This window comes from Megachile rotundata, chromosome 2 (assembly GCF_050947335.1).
Source record: "Megachile rotundata isolate GNS110a chromosome 2, iyMegRotu1, whole genome shotgun sequence".
NCBI lineage: Eukaryota > Metazoa > Arthropoda > Insecta > Hymenoptera > Megachilidae > Megachile > Megachile rotundata.
Genome location: NC_134984.1, coordinates 11,915,457 through 11,934,995, shown reverse-complemented (window position 1 = coordinate 11,934,995; position 19,539 = coordinate 11,915,457). Strand labels below are relative to the sequence as shown.

Below are 19,539 nucleotides of genomic sequence, written 5' to 3'. Positions count from 1 at the left end.
ACATTCCTATATTTGTACATTCCTACATTCCTACATTTCTGTATTACTGTTTTTCCAAACAAGCAAATTATTGAATTTGAAACTGAAGACTACAAACTGACAAATTTGCACAATTTACAATTTTAAATTTGAAAACTTAAAAAATTTAGTTTCAATATTAAAAAATTTTAATATTCGAAATTACAAAAATTGAGTCACATTTCGCATAAAATTTCTAAAAATTCCTCGTTTCATTTTTATATACATTTTTAAATCCCTAGATGCATCCCTTAAAAAGCATACTCTTCGTCTTTTTTCCACAAAGAGTCTTTCGAGGAAAAACGATTCAGTCATGAATAATAATATTTCAATTATAAAATATAATAAATGTTTACTTATGGAAAAATTATGCCAAAAGTGTTATTTAATCATGAATGATTTTTACATGACTGAATATTTATTCCACGATTGAAATTAGGTTACAGGATGGAGGATCGTCTGAAGATTTCAGTATAACCAAAGTAAGTACATTTTTATTTTTCTCTGAAATGAGACTCTCAAAATGATAATTAAAAAATGTTTTAATCACTGTTAATTTTTTAACTGTTACGTGCTTTTTATTATTACACCATAACAGCTTCTATACGTAGTTTAAAGGGGAGAAACACAACTGCGGAATAAAATAAATTATACCTTAGCATATTAATACACAAGGATAAAATATTCCTTAAATAAACGAACAAAACTTGTACGTGTATGAGCGAGACCAAGTAAACAGTTCATTATTTCCCTTTTTTAAATTACTGAGGTTAAAACAAAACCTGTTTATCGGTCACTTTTTCCGTATAAAGGAAGACAGTGGCCAATGTGCGTAATGGTTTAATTCGCAGAACGGCTATAAATAGCTGCCGGATTTATGGAACAAGTATTTGTCGATTCATTGACGTATTAATTTTTAAGATATATTAAAGGAAGTAATGCTAATATCAATATTCGATTACCAGAATTGTTTTTGAAATTTTGGACAAGGAAAGATTATTGGTCTTAAATTGAGGACTATAAAAACAATTTGAGAGAGTTCGAAGCCTCTGTTCGATATCACCCCTTGCATTACTACACTCCCTGGCCATCGAATTACCACTATAAATTTTCAGCATTTTTCACGTTTTCCGTAAAATTAGACCTGTTCAAATTGTAATGATATTTATTAGCTGCTAACATAACTACTACTGTACATAACATTATTAACACATGTTAATATCTTGTATTTCCTTTGCTTTGGTCACAGTTTGCATGCTCTGTATACATCATATGCTTTATATCTTCATTTTCCCAAATATCTGTAATTCTTTTCAACTCAGATAATGTTGGAGAGTTGTAAACTAGTCTTTTGAGTGGGCAGACATTTTCTATGGCATTCAAATTTCACCTGACACGCTATCGATACTCCAGCCTAACGTAAACTCACACGGCCCTTAATCGCTCATCACCCTCACAATTTATTATCACGATAGTAACAAATTGCTATGTATATATCGTTATCAACGTATTTAATAATAATTTTGCATGACCTACGACAATTTTCCATATGTAACGTAATGTTATAAACATAAAAGTGAAATTGTCGTACGTGGTCCTAATTCGATGGCCAGGGTCTCGACTCGTGCGTCAGATCAAACTATCTGCTAGGATATGAAAACCGGCAAAGAAAATTAAAATCCCACAGCAGAATCTATGACAATTTCAACAATTTCAAAATCTAAATATTTACGGGGAAAATAATTTGAGAAGTCAATAACTTGAAAATTTATGAAATTTGTGGAAGTCAAATCTTCAAAATAAAAATATTTGACAATCCAGAGATAAAAAAGTTAGGAAATCAAACAACTGTAAAATTTCTAAAGATTGAAAATTTCGAAAACTAAAAACTTCAAAACCTAGCCCAACAACAAAAAATACCATAATTAAACCTATGAATGTCTTCGAATGCAAGTCGCTTGCATCCACCTGTCCTTAACTCAACAGTTTTCATCAAAGAAAATTTCCGAACAATCTTACGAAATTCCATTCTCGCTAAAAATCTGTAAAAACATTCTTCAATCAAATCAGCTGACACGTCGTACACCGCGTTTCCTCGTACGATCCAGCCGCAAAAAAGGAAACAATAATCACCTCGTTATATAGTCCGCGTTCGATCCGCACATGTCATTTCCCCCGCGAAGACCATCCACAATGAACACGAACGTCAGTTTCATTTTCATCATCTCGCGACTCGTTTACCTGTTGCCGATGACTCTGCTCATTTTCCCGAATCAGTATAAGTCCAACGCCGAACGACATTACCCTAACCTATACGGCTACCGTTCCAATACGTCGATATTTGAGAACATGTTCGGTGCCGCGATAGGTGGTCTAAACTTCCTGTTCGCCAACCAACAATTTCTAGCAGCCGCCCAGCCGGACACGACACCTCCATCCAACTCCGTCTACGACTTCATCGTCGTGGGTGCAGGAACAGCGGGTGCTACAGTAGCTTCCAGACTCAGCGAGATCGACGGTTTCAGGGTGCTGCTGATAGAAGGTGGGCCTGAGGAGACCCTGTTCATGGACGTGCCCGTAGCGGCCAATTTTATTCAGCGCATCAACGAGATAGACTGGAAGTACGAGACTGAGCCATCCAACAAGTACTGCAAGGGTATGAAAGGTCACAGGTGCAAGTGGCCCAGGGGCAAGGTGATGGGCGGCAGTAGCGTTCTGAACTACATGATCGCTACCAGGGGTAACCCGAAGGACTATGACGAATGGGCCCAACAGGGGAACAAGGGATGGGCGTACAAGGACGTGCTGAAGTACTTCAAGAAGCTGGAGAACATGCAGATACCGGAATTGAGGAACGACAGAAAATACCACTACACCGGTGGTCCCGTGACCATAAGCTACGCTCCGCACAAGTCGCCTTTGCTGAACGCGTTCCTGGAGGCTGGCCAGGAACTGGGATACCCGCTGGTGGATTACGACGGAGAGAAACAGATCGGTTTTTCGCAAGTGAAATCCACCACGTTGGAAGGATACCGCATGAGCAGCAACAGGGCTTATCTGCACAACAGGCGGCGCAGGAATTTGCACGTGACGAAAATGAGCATGGTGCACAGGATACTGATCGATAAAAAGAGGAAGCAAGCTGTCGGGGTGCAGTTCGTGAAGTACAATCGTCGTATAACGGTGTACGCGAGGAAGGAGGTGATTTTGTGCGCTGGTGCCATTGGGTCGCCTCAGTTGTTGATGCTGTCTGGAATAGGACCCGCCGAACACTTGAAAAAACTCGGTATCGACGTGGTGAAGGATTCCAGGGTCGGGGATAATCTAATAGACCACATAGCGTATGGGGGAATCGTGTTCACTCTTGACGAGCCTGTCAGTGCTGTGATGCACACTCTGGCGGATATCACGCAACCTTACGCCATGGATTTTCTGTTGAATCGTAAAGGACCATTCACGGTCAGCGGTGGAGTTGAAGCGCTTGGGTTTGTGAATGTGGATGATCCGAAGGATCACGACGGACTACCGAACATAGAGTTCATGTCGCTTATGGGATCTGCGTATACGATCAGAGCTAATGTAGAGAACTTTGGATTCAATCAGGAAATAACTGATAAGTTCGCGGCGTTTCAAGGCACACACACTTGGGGTACATTCCCGATGCTGCTGAAACCGAACAGTCGAGGGTGGATAAGGTTGAAGTCGAAGAACGCGAATGTTAAACCGAGTATTGTTGCTAACTATTTGGACGACGCCGAAGATATCAGAGTCATACTGAAAGGCATCAGAATGGCACTACGAATCGGTCAAACGAAAGCTATGAGGAAACTCGGTGCGAAGTTTTATAATAAAACGGTGGCCGAGTGCGAGAAATATCCGTTCGATTCTGATGACTACTGGCTGTGTAACACCAGAATGGAGACCCTGACTATTTATCACTATTGCGGAACCTGTAAAATGGGTCCCGTCAGCGATAAGACTGCGGTCGTCGATCCAACTCTGAAGGTACGTTAAGATCTTGCGAAGATATTTTTCTTCAAGGATACCGACACATATGTGCAGCTTTAAGTCTGATGACAAATGCTCACATATGTGAACATTCTATTTTTCATACTTCTTTCCAAAATTATTTAAAATACATGTAAGAGTTAAACCATTTCTTTACAGAACTTTAAGAAGGTCCTTAACCTTTAAGAAAGTTAAATGTTTTTTTCATACCTTCATATGTGATTCATATGTGACACACTTCAAGTTATAAAAGATTCATTTTATTACGAACATTTTGACTCGTGCAATGATAAATAATTTTATGAACTGTGTACAGAGAAAGTAGGTAATTATTGTCAGAATACTGTTGCAGGACATTCTGACTGTAGAGTACCATTTATATTACATAAACATACAGAATTATTTAGAACATGTAAATTAAAAATTCATTCAACAATTTTTGAAGACATGCAAAAAACAGTTCCACTATAATTTCTTAAATTAACTCTAACAATTTATGTAACATTGCAGGTGATTGGAGTTAAAGGACTCAGAGTAGCAGATGCATCCATAATGCCAGACATTCCAAGAGGCCACACAAATATCCCAGTATTCATGATCGCCGAAAAGTGCTCCGACATGATAAAAACAGAGTGGGGCTATCCCAGCAATGACGCAGTATAATACTTCAAGTCATCCTCCCAACCTTGTACATAAAACCTAAAGACCTTTTTTAAACCGAAATAAATTGTCGTAGAACTAAAAAACTGTGCCCATAATTACGTGAGTAGTCATCTAAATTCGAGAATAAAGGTGCAGCAATCTGCTCCGTCTTCGTACGGACACAGAAGTGGAAGGTGAACGAGACGAAAACAAATGTACAATAAGTATGGGAAACGATACGAGTAGGGGTCGACCAAGTCCAAGTTAATGTTACTCAAGCTGGGTAAGTATTACGTGAACGACACGAGAAAGCGCATTTCTCTAGTGGATCTTGAAGTGGAAAGTGAACACCAAGTCCTCAGAAGCAGTTTTGGCAGCCGGGCGACATCATCAGAGATTTTAGTGAGGTAAGTCATTACGGTACTGTTCAAAATTGTTTACGTGTACAAACTTTTGTGTGAGATAATTGTTCAATGTTTCTGAGTTTCTGAACGATCCTCCTAAGTTTCATGGTCTTAGTGATGATCTTCCTAACATTCTAAGTGATCTCTTTAAGTTTGTAGAGTTCCAAATTTCTATATGATCTCGCTAAGACTCTAAGTGAGTTCTTTAAATTTCTACATGATTTCTTTCAGATTTTAAACGATCTCTATGTTTCTACATGATCTTTAACATTCTAAATGATATGTCTTTCCAATCAAGAGCTCAAATTTCTAAATGATCTCTTTGAGATACTAAATGATCACCTAGGTTTTTAAATGAACCTCCGAAATTTCTACATAATCTCTTTAAGACCTTAAACGAGCTCTGTAAATTTCTACATGATCCCTCGAAGACTCTAAACGATCACTCTAAGCTTCTACATGATCTCTTTAAGATTTTAAATGATTCCCTTAAATTTCTAATGGTGATCTTCAAATTTCTACATGATTTCTCTAAAATTCAAAATGACCCTTTTATAGGTTTCTAAATAATCTCTAAGATCCTAAATAATCTTTAAGATCCTAAATGACACCCCTAAGTTCTTAATCGAGACCTCCAAATGTCTGAGTGACGTCCTCAAGGTTCTAAATGATCTCCTTGAAATTTTAAATAATCCTAAGTTTCTGAATGCTTCCTCTTAATTTCTAAATGAGTCCCATACATGTTCAGATAAAATGACGAGAAATAAATGAAGTGAAGGGAAGTGTTGATCCCTCCCAATTTCTATATTAACTCTCCACGATTCTAAGTAATCCTTCTAGGTCTCTAAATGATCTCCTTAAGATTCGAAATAATTTCTCTACATTTCTGATCCCTCTAAATTTATAAACGAGTCTCCTAAATTTTTAGATGAAAGAGAAATAAATTTGAAAATGTTGATTCTCTTAATTTCTAAATTAGCTTTCTAAGATTCTGAATGATCCCCCTAATTCTAAATTTAGAATTTAGGTTTCTAAATGATCTCCCTAAGATTCGAAATGATTCCTCTAAATTTCTGATCCCTCCTTTAAAAATCAGTTTCCTAAATTTTTAGATGAAATTCAGAGTATTGAAAATCAGAGTAAATTCTTAAATATCGATCCTTCAAAATGCATCACTTTTCAAGAACAATACTGAATGTTCAAAAAAAAAAATTATTGATAAAAATAACGTTTGGTCTAATGTCCTCTACTGATCATATCTATGCAACTTTAATATTAAAAGATAATAGCAGTACTTATGTAAATAAGAAAGCATAAAAGTGAATGTGTACACGCAATACATGCCAAATTTATAGACTTTTTGGTAACAAGTCAGAAATGAAAGTAGAATTTGGTCACGCTACAAGATTTCGTTGTTTTATTGTTTCCTTACACATATTGCAAATATTGAACGAAATTTCACATAATTAATAAAAAATGAATCATACGAATATAGTGAATATTTATTACAGGAAATAATATGTATCAATTGTTATCAATTCGTGAATTTTAATGTTGCATAATGTTGTTACATGAATGAAACACAAAGTTATTCGTGTGTGACCTACATAGTTACACACATTAGGTATACAGTGAAAGCGCACGTGTTTGTTTCAATGAAAGCGAAGTTGAAATGTCAACAAGCAGATCGTGAATTATTTATGCAAAGATCCTCTATATTTTATATAGCGACCTCTATTATGTAAACAGGCATGTGATGTTAACAAATACGAATGTGAAAATCTTAACTTTCTAATGATATCGATATACAATATAATACAACTCACAATATATAAAATAAATATAAATATAAATATAATATACATATAGGTATGTGTAAGAGCTAGATTTTAATTGTAATGTTGAAAGTTTGGGGAATTACGGATTTTAGTATTATAAGGAATTGGAATTTTCAGAATTAGGAAATTTTGAGAATTTTAAAAACTTTAAGAATATGGGGAATTTGAGAATTTAGAAATATTTAAAAAATTTTTAATCTTTTAATTTAGTAATTTTTGAACTGCCAAATTTACTAAGTTCAAGGTCTTCAAGATGGAAAATTTGGGGAAATTTGCAGAATTAGGAAATTTTAAGAATTTTGAAAACTTTTAGAATTTAGGAAATTTGGGAATTTAAGTTTCTAATTTAGAAATTTTTGAACTAGTAAATTTACTAAGTTCAAGGTCTCAAGTTGGAAAATTTTGAAATTTGGAAAATTTGAGAATTTTGAAATTTGGTGATTTCACATTTGAGAATTTAGAAGTCTTGAAAAATTGGCAAAAATTACAAAATTTGCAAACTAGTAATTTATGAAATTGAAGAACTTAAAAATTTGGTAAATGTAGGGAATTTGGGGATTTGCAAATTTGGAACAACTAAGAAATCTAAAAAATTTGGGAACTTGGAAATTTACCTAATTTGGAAGAAGGAGAAAAATGTGTGCTTTTTTAAATTTCGTAAATTTAAAAAATGTAGAAATTTGAGAAATATACAAAATTTGAGTCGAATTAATATAACTCCAAATATCTACATGACCCCAAAAATATTTATAATTTGAAAAAATTTCAAAGTTACAAAATTTAAAAACTCGACATTCTAGAAATTTAACAAGGTGGACAAATTATTGCAGTTGTAAAATCTGTCTGAGATAACAGTTCAATGATAGCGTACAAAAGTCCGCGAAAAATTATTATACTTTAGTCAGTGCCGGAATCCGTAACGCCATCATTGCACTGTAGACTCCCTCGGCTAATTTTGCGACTACATAACTTCCGCAGCGTAAGAAAAATAACAAAAATTAATTACTACTTGTATCGATTATATAATACTTCGACGAATTCAATATTATCTGCAACAGTGATTCTCAATTTATGACATATGAAAAACAACAATTTTCATGAAAGACAGCTTGCATTTTAATTAAAAAATGTATGTGTACATTTGCGTTCATGAACATCTAAAAATTAAAAATCTTAACAGGACAAATAAAAATAGTAGAGTAAAGATTTTATTAAAAATATTAATGGTATAATTAAAAATAGTGGAGTAAAGTATTTTGTCAAAAATCTTAATAGTATAATTAAAAATAGAATAAAAATTTTATTAAAAATATTGACAGTATAATTAAAAATAGTGGAGTAAAGTATTTTGTCAAAAATTTTAACAATATAACTAAAAATAGTAGAGTAACCTATTTTACTAAAAATCTGAACACTGCAACCAAAAATATTAAACTAAACTATCTTATTATAAAAACCAGCAGTACACTTTAAACTAGTAAACTAATACTAGTAACTAGTAGTAAACTAATAAAGTAGTAAACTAGTAAACTAAAAATCATGTCAATCTCTAAAATTTCTATCATAACAATATCTACTAAAACCGCCTTCCTCTTTTACAGCACTATGACCAGCCTCACCGCACTACTGTTACTGACCCTCATATCCCTCAGCCAATGCGAAACGTTTCTGAACGCGATAAAAAATTACGGTCCCTCGCCAGAAGTTTTAAATCGAGTCGATCCCAACAACAAGAAATACGATTTCATCGTAGTGGGTGCTGGATCGGCAGGTTCCGTATTGGCTAATCGCCTGTCGGAGAACAAGAAATGGAATATTTTGTTGCTGGAAGCCGGAGGACCCGAGAGTCTTCTTCATCAAGTGCCGATACTCGTGGGCTATTTTCAGTTGTCCAGCTTCAATTGGGGCTACAAGGTCGAGCCCCAGAAGAACGCTTGTTTAGGAATGATCAATCGACAGTGTTCCTGGCCACGTGGCAAAGCCCTTGGTGGAACGAGCACTCTTAATTACATGATACACACTCGGGGAAACAAATTGGATTACGATATCTGGGCTGCGCTGGGAAACGAGGGGTGGTCTTATAACGATGTGTTGCACTATTTCAAGAAGAGCGAGAAATTTGATGTCCCAGGTGAGACAGTACGATCATTTCTCACATTTATTAGACACAATTGGAATTTTTATATTTTTGGAACTTTTTGGGAAATTTGGGGTGTCAGGGTTTTGGGACAATTGGAGAAAGGGGTGTTAGGATTTTGGAACTGTTTGGAAGATTTGAGACATTAGACTTTCTGTATTTTAGAATTATTATGGAATTTTAGAATTCTTATATTTTGCCATTTCTGCAATTTTAAAATATTAGAATTTTGGATCTTTGAAATTTGTAATTTTGAACTTTTCAACATTTGAACATTTGAACATATGAACATATGAACATATAGACATATGAACACATGAACATATGAACACCTGACACATGAACATTTGAACACTCAAAAATTTGCAAACTTGTTAATTCCTTAATTTAGAAATTTGAAAATTAACTCGATAATTCCAAATTCATAAAACTTGTCCTCCATTTTATATAACCAAATGACATACACGAAAGGCACAAAAACCCTACAGCCTCGCATAAAAATCATGTAAAGATATGCACGTGAGTCTCCAGATCCTCACACGCTGATCAACATCTCAAATCCATATTCAACAGTCACAATTAAGCCACATATTCATGTCCAGGCATCAAGAACTCCTCGTATCACGGTTACAACGGCTACCTCTGTGTGGAGCACGTACCCTACCACACAGAACTAGCGAAGGCGTTCCTAAAAGCTGGGACACATCTGGGTTACAAGATTGTGGACTACAACGGCGAGGATCAAATAGGGTTCTCGTACATCCAGGCGAACTTGGACAAAGGAACTAGATGCAGCGCCTCGAAGGCGTACCTTCGGGTAAACAGACCGAATCTGAACATCGTAACGGGAGCACAGGTGACGAAGGTGTTAATCGACGAGAATAACCGAACGTACGGTGTCGAATTCAGTCAAAACCACCAGTCTAAGCGAGTATTTTGTTCCAAAGAGGTGATCCTCTCTGCCGGTACCATAGACACCCCAAAACTGTTGATGCTATCAGGGATAGGACCGAGGGAGCATCTGGAGGAGCTGGGGATCGAGGTGATCCAGGACTCCAAAGTAGGGTACAGCATGTACGAGCACGTAGGGTTCCTGGGTCTGACTTTCTTGGTCAATCAACCTGTGTCTCTGTTGCAAAGCAGACTGGCCAGACCTAGTGTCTTCGTGGAGTACCTGCTGCACAGAGACGGTCTGATGTCGCTTCCTGGAGGAGCGGAAGCCTTGGCGTTCATGAGGACCAAGTATGCTCCCGATAGTAGGCCGGACGTGGAGCTGCTGTTCGCTTCTGGATCCCTGCACTCGGACGGAGGTCTACCTCTGAAGAAGGCTCTGAGGATAACCGACGAGCTGTACGACACCGTTTATAAACCCATCGAGAACAGGGACGCTTGGTCCATTTGGCCCATAGTGCAGAGTCCGAGGAGCGTTGGTAGACTCACACTTAGGTCAAAGGACCCATTCGAGCCGCCCAGGATGGAGCCTAACTTCTTCACCCACCCTGCGGACGTGGAGATCATCCTGGAGGGCGTGAAACACGCCATCAACATCTCGAAGACACCTCCGTTTCAGAAATATGGCAGCAGGTTGCACGATATCAAGATTCCTGGCTGTAGGTCGTTCGAGTTTGCGAGCGACGATTATTGGAGGTGCGCCATTAAGCATCTGCCTTCCATGATGAATCATGAGATAGGCACCGCGAAAATGGGACCGAGGGACGATCCGTTCGCGGTCGTGGATCCTCAGTTGAGGGTGTACGGTGTTCGGGGGTTGAGAGTTGCGGATGCGTCGGTAATGCCCTCTATGCCCACGGGGCATGTGAATGCGGGCATTTTTATGATAGGGGAGAAAGCGGCTGATATGATTAAGAATGACTGGCAATGAGGTTTTTGATTTGGGGATTTGTCGGTATGGGTAAATATCTTTATAAGATGTGTGAGTTATCTGAATATTTTTCGTCAGATAGTTAGGTTATTGAGGTAAGTATTTCCATGGGATAAGTAGGTTATCTGAGTAAATACTTTGGAAGATATGTGAATTATCTGATTAAGTATCTTTATTATATATGTGAATTATCTGAGCAAGTATCATCATGATGCATATGAATTATCTCAGGAAGTATCTTCATGTATATGAGTTATCTCAGTATGTAATTTTATAAAACATGTGAGTTATCTGAATAAGTATTGCAATGAAATATGTAAGTTATTTAAATAAGTATCTTTATGATATATGTGATTTATATGAATGCATATTTTTAAGAGATACTTGTATATTCTCAAATAATGGAGTTTCATACTATGAATGTAAGTATATAAATTCTACAAATTGCAATTTGATGTAAAGTATAGTAGACTCTCGTTATATTGCCGATTTGGAAATTTGACAATTGGAAATGTAGAAATTTGGCAATTGAAAATATGAAATTTCAGCAATCGGAATATATGTAAATTTAGATAGATTTAGATTTTGTAGACTCTCGTTATATTGCCAAATTGGAAAGACAATTGGAAATGTAGAAATTTGGTAATTGAAAATATGAAATTTCAGCAATCTGAATATTTGTAAATTTAGATATTTTTAAATTAGTTTCCTACTTTTTTATCACCCTGTAGAAATTTTGTAAATATACAATATAACTTTTCTATTAAGAAATAATGCATATTTAAAAATTTATACATAATACCGTTAAATGATATTTTAAAAATAATTAAAAATTATTCTGATCAATTTATTTAATTTATAAAAGAAAAATTACAATGTAAAAGTTTCGAAAATTGAATTCTACTCAATTAGTCTTTATAACGTCAATATAACGTAGCAATTGATGAATTACTGCGTATTTATCTCATGCGGAAAGTCTCCCGAAAATTGAGACTCATCAAGTTGATGTACACAAGGTTATAAGGACAAACGTTAATTACGTGATGTACTGTTTTATTAAAGGTGTACCATTTAAAAACCTCGTTTTGTGGTGCTAGGAGCGATGAAAGTAATTTTACTTCATTAATTACGTAAGAGATCACAAATTATTTGCGTGCAGAATGCATCGCGGAATAAACGAGGGACCTATATATACCGCTGTTCATTCGACTAAAAGGAAATTTTATGCGCAAAAGCATGCAACAAGTTCGTCAATGACGATAAATGAGGGATGAATCATATGTACATACTATCTCCTGATATACTTCTGTATGAAATTCGATAAGAATATACTTTCACTAATGACTAATATACTGACATTTATGAAATAAACAGAAATTGATATTAAGCTCAATTGACAATTGTAATTGAGCTTGAAAGAAACTGATAATATTCATCATGTTATAGATAAGAATATACTGATAGTCATTCTATCTGCAATAATTTAAATAAGACTATTTATCGGAAATGTTTGTACATATTTTTATCTGATAGTTTATCAAATGTCAAGTATGATATATGTGAATGATTTAGTAAAAATATATACAACTTATCAATGAGATTTAAATATAATTATGTAAATTATTTGATTGCATATATGTATAATTTAGCATGAGGGACAGATTCAATCAATGTTTGGAAATATACGTAATGCGTGTTTCACAGAAAAGGATATTGGTAAATTACTGTTACTTAGGAATTTTTATTTCAACAGGAACGGTGACTGGAGGTCACAAATATTTTCTAGCAAAAATTATACTCAAATAGTTTTTATTATGCATTTCTTAGTACTTTAATATTATATGGAATTATAACTATACACCCAAAAGATAAATTCAAAATAACTACTATATATTTAAAACAGAAACCAAAACTTCCGCTTTATCCTGTAATTTAATGAAGATGTCAGACGATCAATATATATGGCCAATATTACAAAATGTTTAATATTTACCAATTCTGAAATATTGCCAATATACATTGATGTCTTGATTTCTTCATGAAATATTTAATGATTAATAAACGAATAGCAGATACAACTTTAATTGTTTCGAAAGTAAATTATTTCCTTTATAGTCCTATATATCTTAATGCAATTTTTGAACATGACACTTAAAGATTTTGGTATATAACGGTAAAAGTTTTTGTTGAAGTACTATATTAATGATCTGTGCAATGACACATAGATACAGAAGTTTTTAACCCTATGATCTTGTGTTCAATTGACTGAGTTGAACTACAAACGTAAATGGAACTTATCAATTTCACCTTGAGATTATTCAGTCCAAATTCATAATCTTTTCACCAATATATTGCAAAAAAATTGTTATATTAGTTTTAATTAATTAAAGCTACTAACATTCAATGTACTTATTTTTTAGTAGAAAATAATATAATTATTCCTCATTTCTATAAAAGTAAATATATTTTGAGAAAAGCATTTTCAAAAAATAATATAATTGAAAATAAACAGTTTGAGGTAAGGCATATTGATCCCTTTAGCATTCAATATTATTATATAATATTTTTGACATTCTATATATATGTTGTCAACCGTTTCATTATACAAAATATATACATATAGTTAATTACATTGTTATTTCCTACCTTTTCTTATTAATATTCTAACAACGTATTTCATCAATTCATGACTCACATTTTTTACAATAATAGATATACCTTTCTACTTTTGTAACAAACAAGTTATTATTAGCTCAAATATTATCTAAATAACACACGTCAAAACTGATTATTTGAGTAACATATTATTTTATTTGGCTAAATATTATTAAAAATAATAATGCATTATTTTATTTCAACAAAATTATTTCCCCATCTTGCATTTAAATAATTTCTCAAATGTTTGCTTATTCGTTTACATCAACATTATCAACTGCGTCAGTAATATAAAATTTCCTTAAAATGCATGCACACAACACAGACATGTTATTCAAGAATAAATATGTATATAAATGCTATGTATACATATATTTGAAGTCAAATAAAAGTAAATTCATTCAGTTGAAGTAAAAGGTAATCTTATCATTCCTCACAACTTCCTGTATTGAATTATGTATTATTTTATTTGAATAATTTAATTAATGCAAATAATAATTTATTTAAATTTTAAACAAAATAAAGTTTTTTTTGTATTATTTATAAAGTACATTTGAGGAAATAATTTATAATTTTAAATGTTTATTTTTTATTTTATTGCGAACAAAAAGTGCCTAAGCCTACATAACACATTTACACCTAATAAGTATCTGTTTACACATGCACAAACTGAGCAATGTAAATAACTGCATGTGTGAAGCTGAACTCAAACACATTGATGCTGACAAGGTCAGTAGCTAATCATGTTGTTTGAGGAAATCTTTGCAAGTGAAAATATTTAAGAACAAATCATTACTGAACGATAATCTTTTAAAACGCAAGATGTTTCATGATCAATGTTATATCGAGAAAACCGGTAACGAGTTTGGTAATGGATCAAGCGTGGCAGCTCTAGATTAATATATTGCAACGCTCGATTAAAACATTAAAAATGACAAGTTCTTAATTTATTTACATACCTGATACGACGAGAGCTTCGTTTGGACCACAAGTGTGAACGTTTCCCATTGTCAAGCTTTATCTCGACGACGATGTAATAACAAACCGGCACTAGTAATCCGCACTAACACAGTTTTATCACTAATACACTAATTTTTACAACAAATTGGCAGTGATAAAATATACGAATTATTTCAAAAACCCCGGTAAATCATTAATTACACGTAATAACCCGTGTTCGTCACGCGTCGTAAGGTTACGATGTCACTCAAAGCCACTACCCAAAATTATTTGTAGCTTTTGCAAAACCCTAGCTTGCGACGTTGCCAACCTACGAACTACTGCGCATTTTGCGAACAACTGCAAAAGATTGGTGCTCCTGAAACACTTGCGCATGCTCCTTGAAATGTGCGGGAAATTCAAACTACTTACACTTCTCGATAGCCTATTATCTTTATTTAAACAACAGACATACATTACAGATTTCTATACAAATATACGTTAGGCGTTTTCATGAATTAGTTTTTGTCTTAAAAAGGTTGAAAACATTGTTTGAATTCACCTATTTTACATACTTTACAGACTATGACATGGTTTTTGCAGACGTATGGTACTACTGTATAGACAGCATCAACTGAACATAGCTCAGTTTGATGAGAATGTGACTCAACATAACCTTAAATATTTGATATTAGTATTATTGTTTTGGTTTATACGTAAATATCGTATACGGTATAATATTTTATTTTGTACAAAGTATTATTACATATCGGCATGATGTCGGAGGACGAAGTAGAAAGCTTTGAAATTACGGATTACGATCTCGAAAATGAATTCAATATCAATCGTCCCAGACGCAAATTATCAAAGAAGCAACAAATGCTTGGTAAACATTTCATATGTTTAATATCTACGTGGCTTAAGATCCTTAATCTAATCCCTTATTTTAATTTTAATATTAATTTTAAAAGTGTCATAATTGATTTTTTATAGGTATTTGGGCTGATGATAGTGATGAAGAAGAATTATCTACAAGACCGTCATTTAAAACTTTTGATAAAGGGCCAAAAAATTATACTGCGCCAGTAAATTTTGTAGCGGGAGGTATTCAACAAAGTGGAAAGCCAAAAGAAGAATCAGAAAAAAAGGATGATAATGAAAGTGATAATGAAAGCGAAGGCAAATCTCAGAGGGAGTTTCCAAACAGTTCAAGGTAATGAAATACATTTGGAGGAACTTATTTGAATATTTTTATAAAAATAATAATTACATTATCGTTCTTTTGTAGTTCTGAAGATGAACGGCCAAGTAATGTTCAACAGCGTCCATCCTTTTCATTAAATACAGATGGTGATATTGCCGGTTTACGTAGAAAGAAGGCTAAAGTAAATCCATTGTTAATACAAAGCGGAATGGGTAGTTGGGAAGTTCATACAAAAGGTATTGGCGCTAAACTATTACTACAGGTATGTATGAAACATTCATTTATATATTAATATCATCATTATTATGCAATCATACTTACTTGTTTATATTGTTTCAGATGGGTTTTGAACCTGGGAAAGGATTAGGTAAACAGTTGCAAGGTATAAGTGCTCCAGTAGAAGCACATTTGAGGAAAGGTAGAGGAGCAATTGGTGCTTATGGGCCAGAAAAGTGTCCAAAAGTTCCAGAAAAGAAAAAAGAGGAAGATGCGGAGGATGGAAAGGAACCTAAAGCTAAATTATCACAATGGCGGAAGGGAGATGGAAATGCTGCTAAGAAGAAAGTAAAATATGTTTATCGCAGTGTTGATCAGGTTATAGAAGATGGAAAGTTGAAACCTAACAAAAAAGTGAGAATCTCAAGTGAAATGAGCAGGGTTAAAGTCATAGATATGACTGGTCCAGAACAAAGAATTCTCAGCGGATATCATGCAATAGCTGGCGGTCAACAACGACCCGATGACAATATCATTATCACTGACAAGAAATCAAAGGTTAATTTTGCATTGCCAGAACTTCAGTATAATTTGAATGTACTTGTAGATATGTGTGAACAGGATATCATACAAAATGATAGGAGAACAAGGCATTTGAGTGATAGAGTAGTTGCACTAGAAGCAGAAAAGAAAAATTTAGCCAAAGTCGTGGATCAACACGACCATCTTATTAATACTTTAGAAAACGTTCTCGCAATCGTAGATAGACTAATGGACGAAACAAATCAAATGTCCTTACAAGAAACTGCAGAAGCTTTCAAAGATTTACAAGACAAATATTATGAAGAATATAAAATGTATGAACTTGGTGAATTAGCCAGCAGTTTTGTTGGGCCAAAAATAAAAGACTGTTTAGTTAGTTGGAATCCGTTAATACAACCGAAACAACCCATTAAGTTATTTGAGCAATGGAAGTGTATTCTAGAAAGTGGCATTACTACCCTTCAAACGAGAACAATGCATCCATATGACCACCTAGTTTGGAATTCGTGGATGCCATCGATTAGAGGGGCTATACAGTATGTATTTATTTTGGAAATTGATAAAAAGACATTGATATAATCGTTGAAGAAAATTCTTATTTTAATAATTTGTTGCAGGCAGTGGACTTGTAGGGAGCCAGTACCACTTATTGAGTTAATAGAATATTGGATGCCATTACTTCCAGCCTGGATATTAGAAAATATTTTAGATCTGTTAATTCTCCCCAAACTTACCCTAGAAGTAGAGGAATGGAATCCCCTGACTGATACAGTACCTATTCACACATGGATCCATCCGTGGTTACCACTGTTACGTTAGTATAATTTATTATACTATTTTAATATATTATTTAAGTAAGCAGTGTTGGTTTAACAGTATATACTTTCATATGGACAAGTGTCATCTTATTCTTATCATTATACTACTATACTACTATTTTATCATTCTACAATTTACAGTAAACTTTTAGCACTAAGAGCTCAAAGTAAATTCAGTTGGGTTTCAACTGGAATGCCACTCTACGTATCCGGTGGTATGAACGGGTACCAAAATGCTCGTTATTTGTAAAATCTTGTATGTCAATTGATAACCTTGGTGTTGTATTATTACAGGAAGTCGTTTGGATACATCAATATATCCAATAATACGACGTAAATTAGGATCGGCGTTAGGAGGTTGGCATCCGTCCGACAGATCTGCTAGATTAATGTTACAACCGTGGTCCAATGTGTTCGCGAAAGGAGACATGGAAGCCTTCTTAGTGAAAAATATTATACCGAAGTTGCAAATAGCGTTGTCAGAGTTTGTTATAAATCCGCATCAGCAACATTTAGATCAATGGAATTGGGTTTACGAATGGAAAGAATTGATTCCGTCTCACATAATGGCAGGATTGCTTGACAAATTCTTCTTCCCCAAGTGGCTGCAAGTTTTGGCGCTTTGGTTGAATCATTCCCCTAATTATGATCAGGTTACAAACTGGTACATGGGTTGGAAAGGCATGTTAAGTGAAAAAATGTTAGCTGAGCCTTTGGTGAAAGGTAAGTCTATAAAGTCTCTATAAAATAATTGTAATCAGTGCTATTTTAATTATGATAGAAAGTGCAGAGTTGTTTATTAAAATTTAATAGGTAATCTACGTTGTTAAACTGATTCGTATATTTATTAATTTACAGAACACTTCAAGAAAGCGTTGGATATGATGAACAGAGCAGTTTCCACACCGCAGAGTCATCAACCCGGTGCGATGGAGCAAGTTTCGTATTTAACGAGCTTAGAAAGGACTCAACCTACCATGTCACAAATGCCACCGACCGCCCAGCCAAGAATGGAAGTACGTTTATTCTTTAAATTTATGCAACAGTTTCTTCCATAACATGTCGTTTTGACGTTATTCGTAATAAAATATCTTTCCCCTTTTCAGAGACTCGCCGAAGCGGTACGGACAGCGTCGCAAATACCTCAAGGTTTCAAAGACCTTGTCCAAAAGAAATGCGAAGAAAGAGGCATTCTGTTTATGCCTATACCGAATCGGTATAGAGAAGCAAAACAAGTTTATAAAGTGGGTAATGTCCAGGCTTATATAGACGGAAATGTCTTGTTCGTCTGTCACAACGGCATGAATTGGGTGCCGACGCATTTGAATGCTTTATTGGACATGTCAGAACTTTAAGTGTAACAATAATCTTGATTTATGATGCGAGTTCAATTATATGTAACTTATCTTGTACATATGTATACTGTAAAATAGTATTGTGATAAACGATGTTGAATAATTGCATTGTATAGAGTGAATGATTACAAAGAAATTAATTATTGTCTTTTGTACAATTTGTTGTATGATATTTTATTGTTAATTACTTGACAATTAAGACAGAATTTATCAGATCAATGTCTACCATTCTTGGGTAAGTCAGTACACCTTGTTTCGTCATCGTTGGACACCCTGTACATCCTCGCTTTACGCATTATACTTGCAGCGTATATCGTGGAACTCCATCTGAAGCTCTACGTGTTTCTCGCGATACAGAGAACATCTCTTTCCTTCGACGATACTCCTGGCATTCACGTTTCACGAATGCAGTCTCGGTTTCACGGATGTTTGTCTTATTGACCACTTCTGTTCGAGCCAGTCGAAGTCGAACGCGTGTAGGCGCCCCTGGTTATCCCACTACCGAGACGTAGCTATAAAACTCCTCGATATGGAAAGTTGTACGTGATCCTGCGGAGTGGTACGTATGTACCTACAGAGTCGCCCAATAGGCACCGTGTATCAACCACCACGATGTGTGCCGGTCCTGTGTACCAGCCATGGGCGCCACCATGCTACCATCGATGCATCTTATCAACCTTATTGTGCAATTTCTAGATCACTAATTAATTCTACAAGGACATATTATAGCTGATCGGGGTTACAATAATTATAATTAGTAATGAATTTTTGCAAGGGGTGGTAAGGCTCTCGTTTTGGGGGTACGGTTGGGGTATCTTTATACTTTGAAAAATATTTTATATTTTCAAAAACAAAATAATAAAATAAGTTTGAATAACGT

The 19,539-nt window shown here is 34.7% G+C and overlaps 4 protein-coding genes across 6 annotated transcripts in view; 3 read left to right on the top strand and 1 right to left on the bottom strand.

The window, feature by feature from the left end:
- Positions 1 to 14,854, bottom strand: part of Flo2 (flotillin-2) — a 156,164-nt gene extending 141,310 nt beyond the window's left edge. For both annotated transcript variants that reach the window (XM_012290876.2, XM_076528941.1), the window contains exon 1: positions 14,544 to 14,854. In XM_012290876.2, coding sequence (XP_012146266.1) covers positions 14,544 to 14,592 — 49 coding nt within the window. In that variant the 5' untranslated portion in view covers positions 14,593 to 14,854. The remainder of the gene's footprint in view (positions 1 to 14,543) is intronic.
- Positions 2,167 to 4,911, top strand: LOC100877781 (glucose dehydrogenase [FAD, quinone]). Its single transcript, XM_003705665.3, has 2 exons — positions 2,167 to 4,023; positions 4,537 to 4,911. Exons 1-2 carry the CDS (start codon positions 2,182 to 2,184, stop codon positions 4,687 to 4,689), a joined length of 1,995 nt encoding a protein of 664 aa, XP_003705713.3. The 5' UTR covers positions 2,167 to 2,181; the 3' UTR covers positions 4,690 to 4,911.
- On the top strand, positions 4,921 to 18,874 carry sip1 (septin interacting protein 1). Of its 2 annotated transcripts, XM_076528932.1 has the most exons (9): positions 4,921 to 5,075; positions 8,512 to 9,041; positions 15,517 to 15,736; positions 15,812 to 15,989; positions 16,067 to 17,022; positions 17,104 to 17,300; positions 17,599 to 18,027; positions 18,163 to 18,320; positions 18,411 to 18,874. In XM_076528932.1, the coding sequence occupies exons 1-9, from the start codon at positions 4,936 to 4,938 to the stop codon at positions 18,657 to 18,659; spliced, it is 3,057 nt and encodes a 1,018-aa protein (XP_076385047.1). In that variant the 5' UTR covers positions 4,921 to 4,935; the 3' UTR covers positions 18,660 to 18,874. The 2 variants fall into 2 exon arrangements, with proteins under 2 accessions (XP_076385047.1, XP_003705694.1); XM_003705646.3 differs by lacking the exons at positions 4,921 to 5,075; positions 8,512 to 9,041 and adding an exon at positions 15,147 to 15,409.
- Positions 9,716 to 13,281, top strand: LOC143263979 (glucose dehydrogenase [FAD, quinone]-like). Its single transcript, XM_076528942.1, has 2 exons — positions 9,716 to 9,912; positions 9,995 to 13,281. The coding sequence occupies exons 1-2, from the start codon at positions 9,837 to 9,839 to the stop codon at positions 10,927 to 10,929; spliced, it is 1,011 nt and encodes a 336-aa protein (XP_076385057.1). The 5' UTR covers positions 9,716 to 9,836; the 3' UTR covers positions 10,930 to 13,281.
- Positions 18,875 to 19,539: the final 665 nt, after the last annotated feature.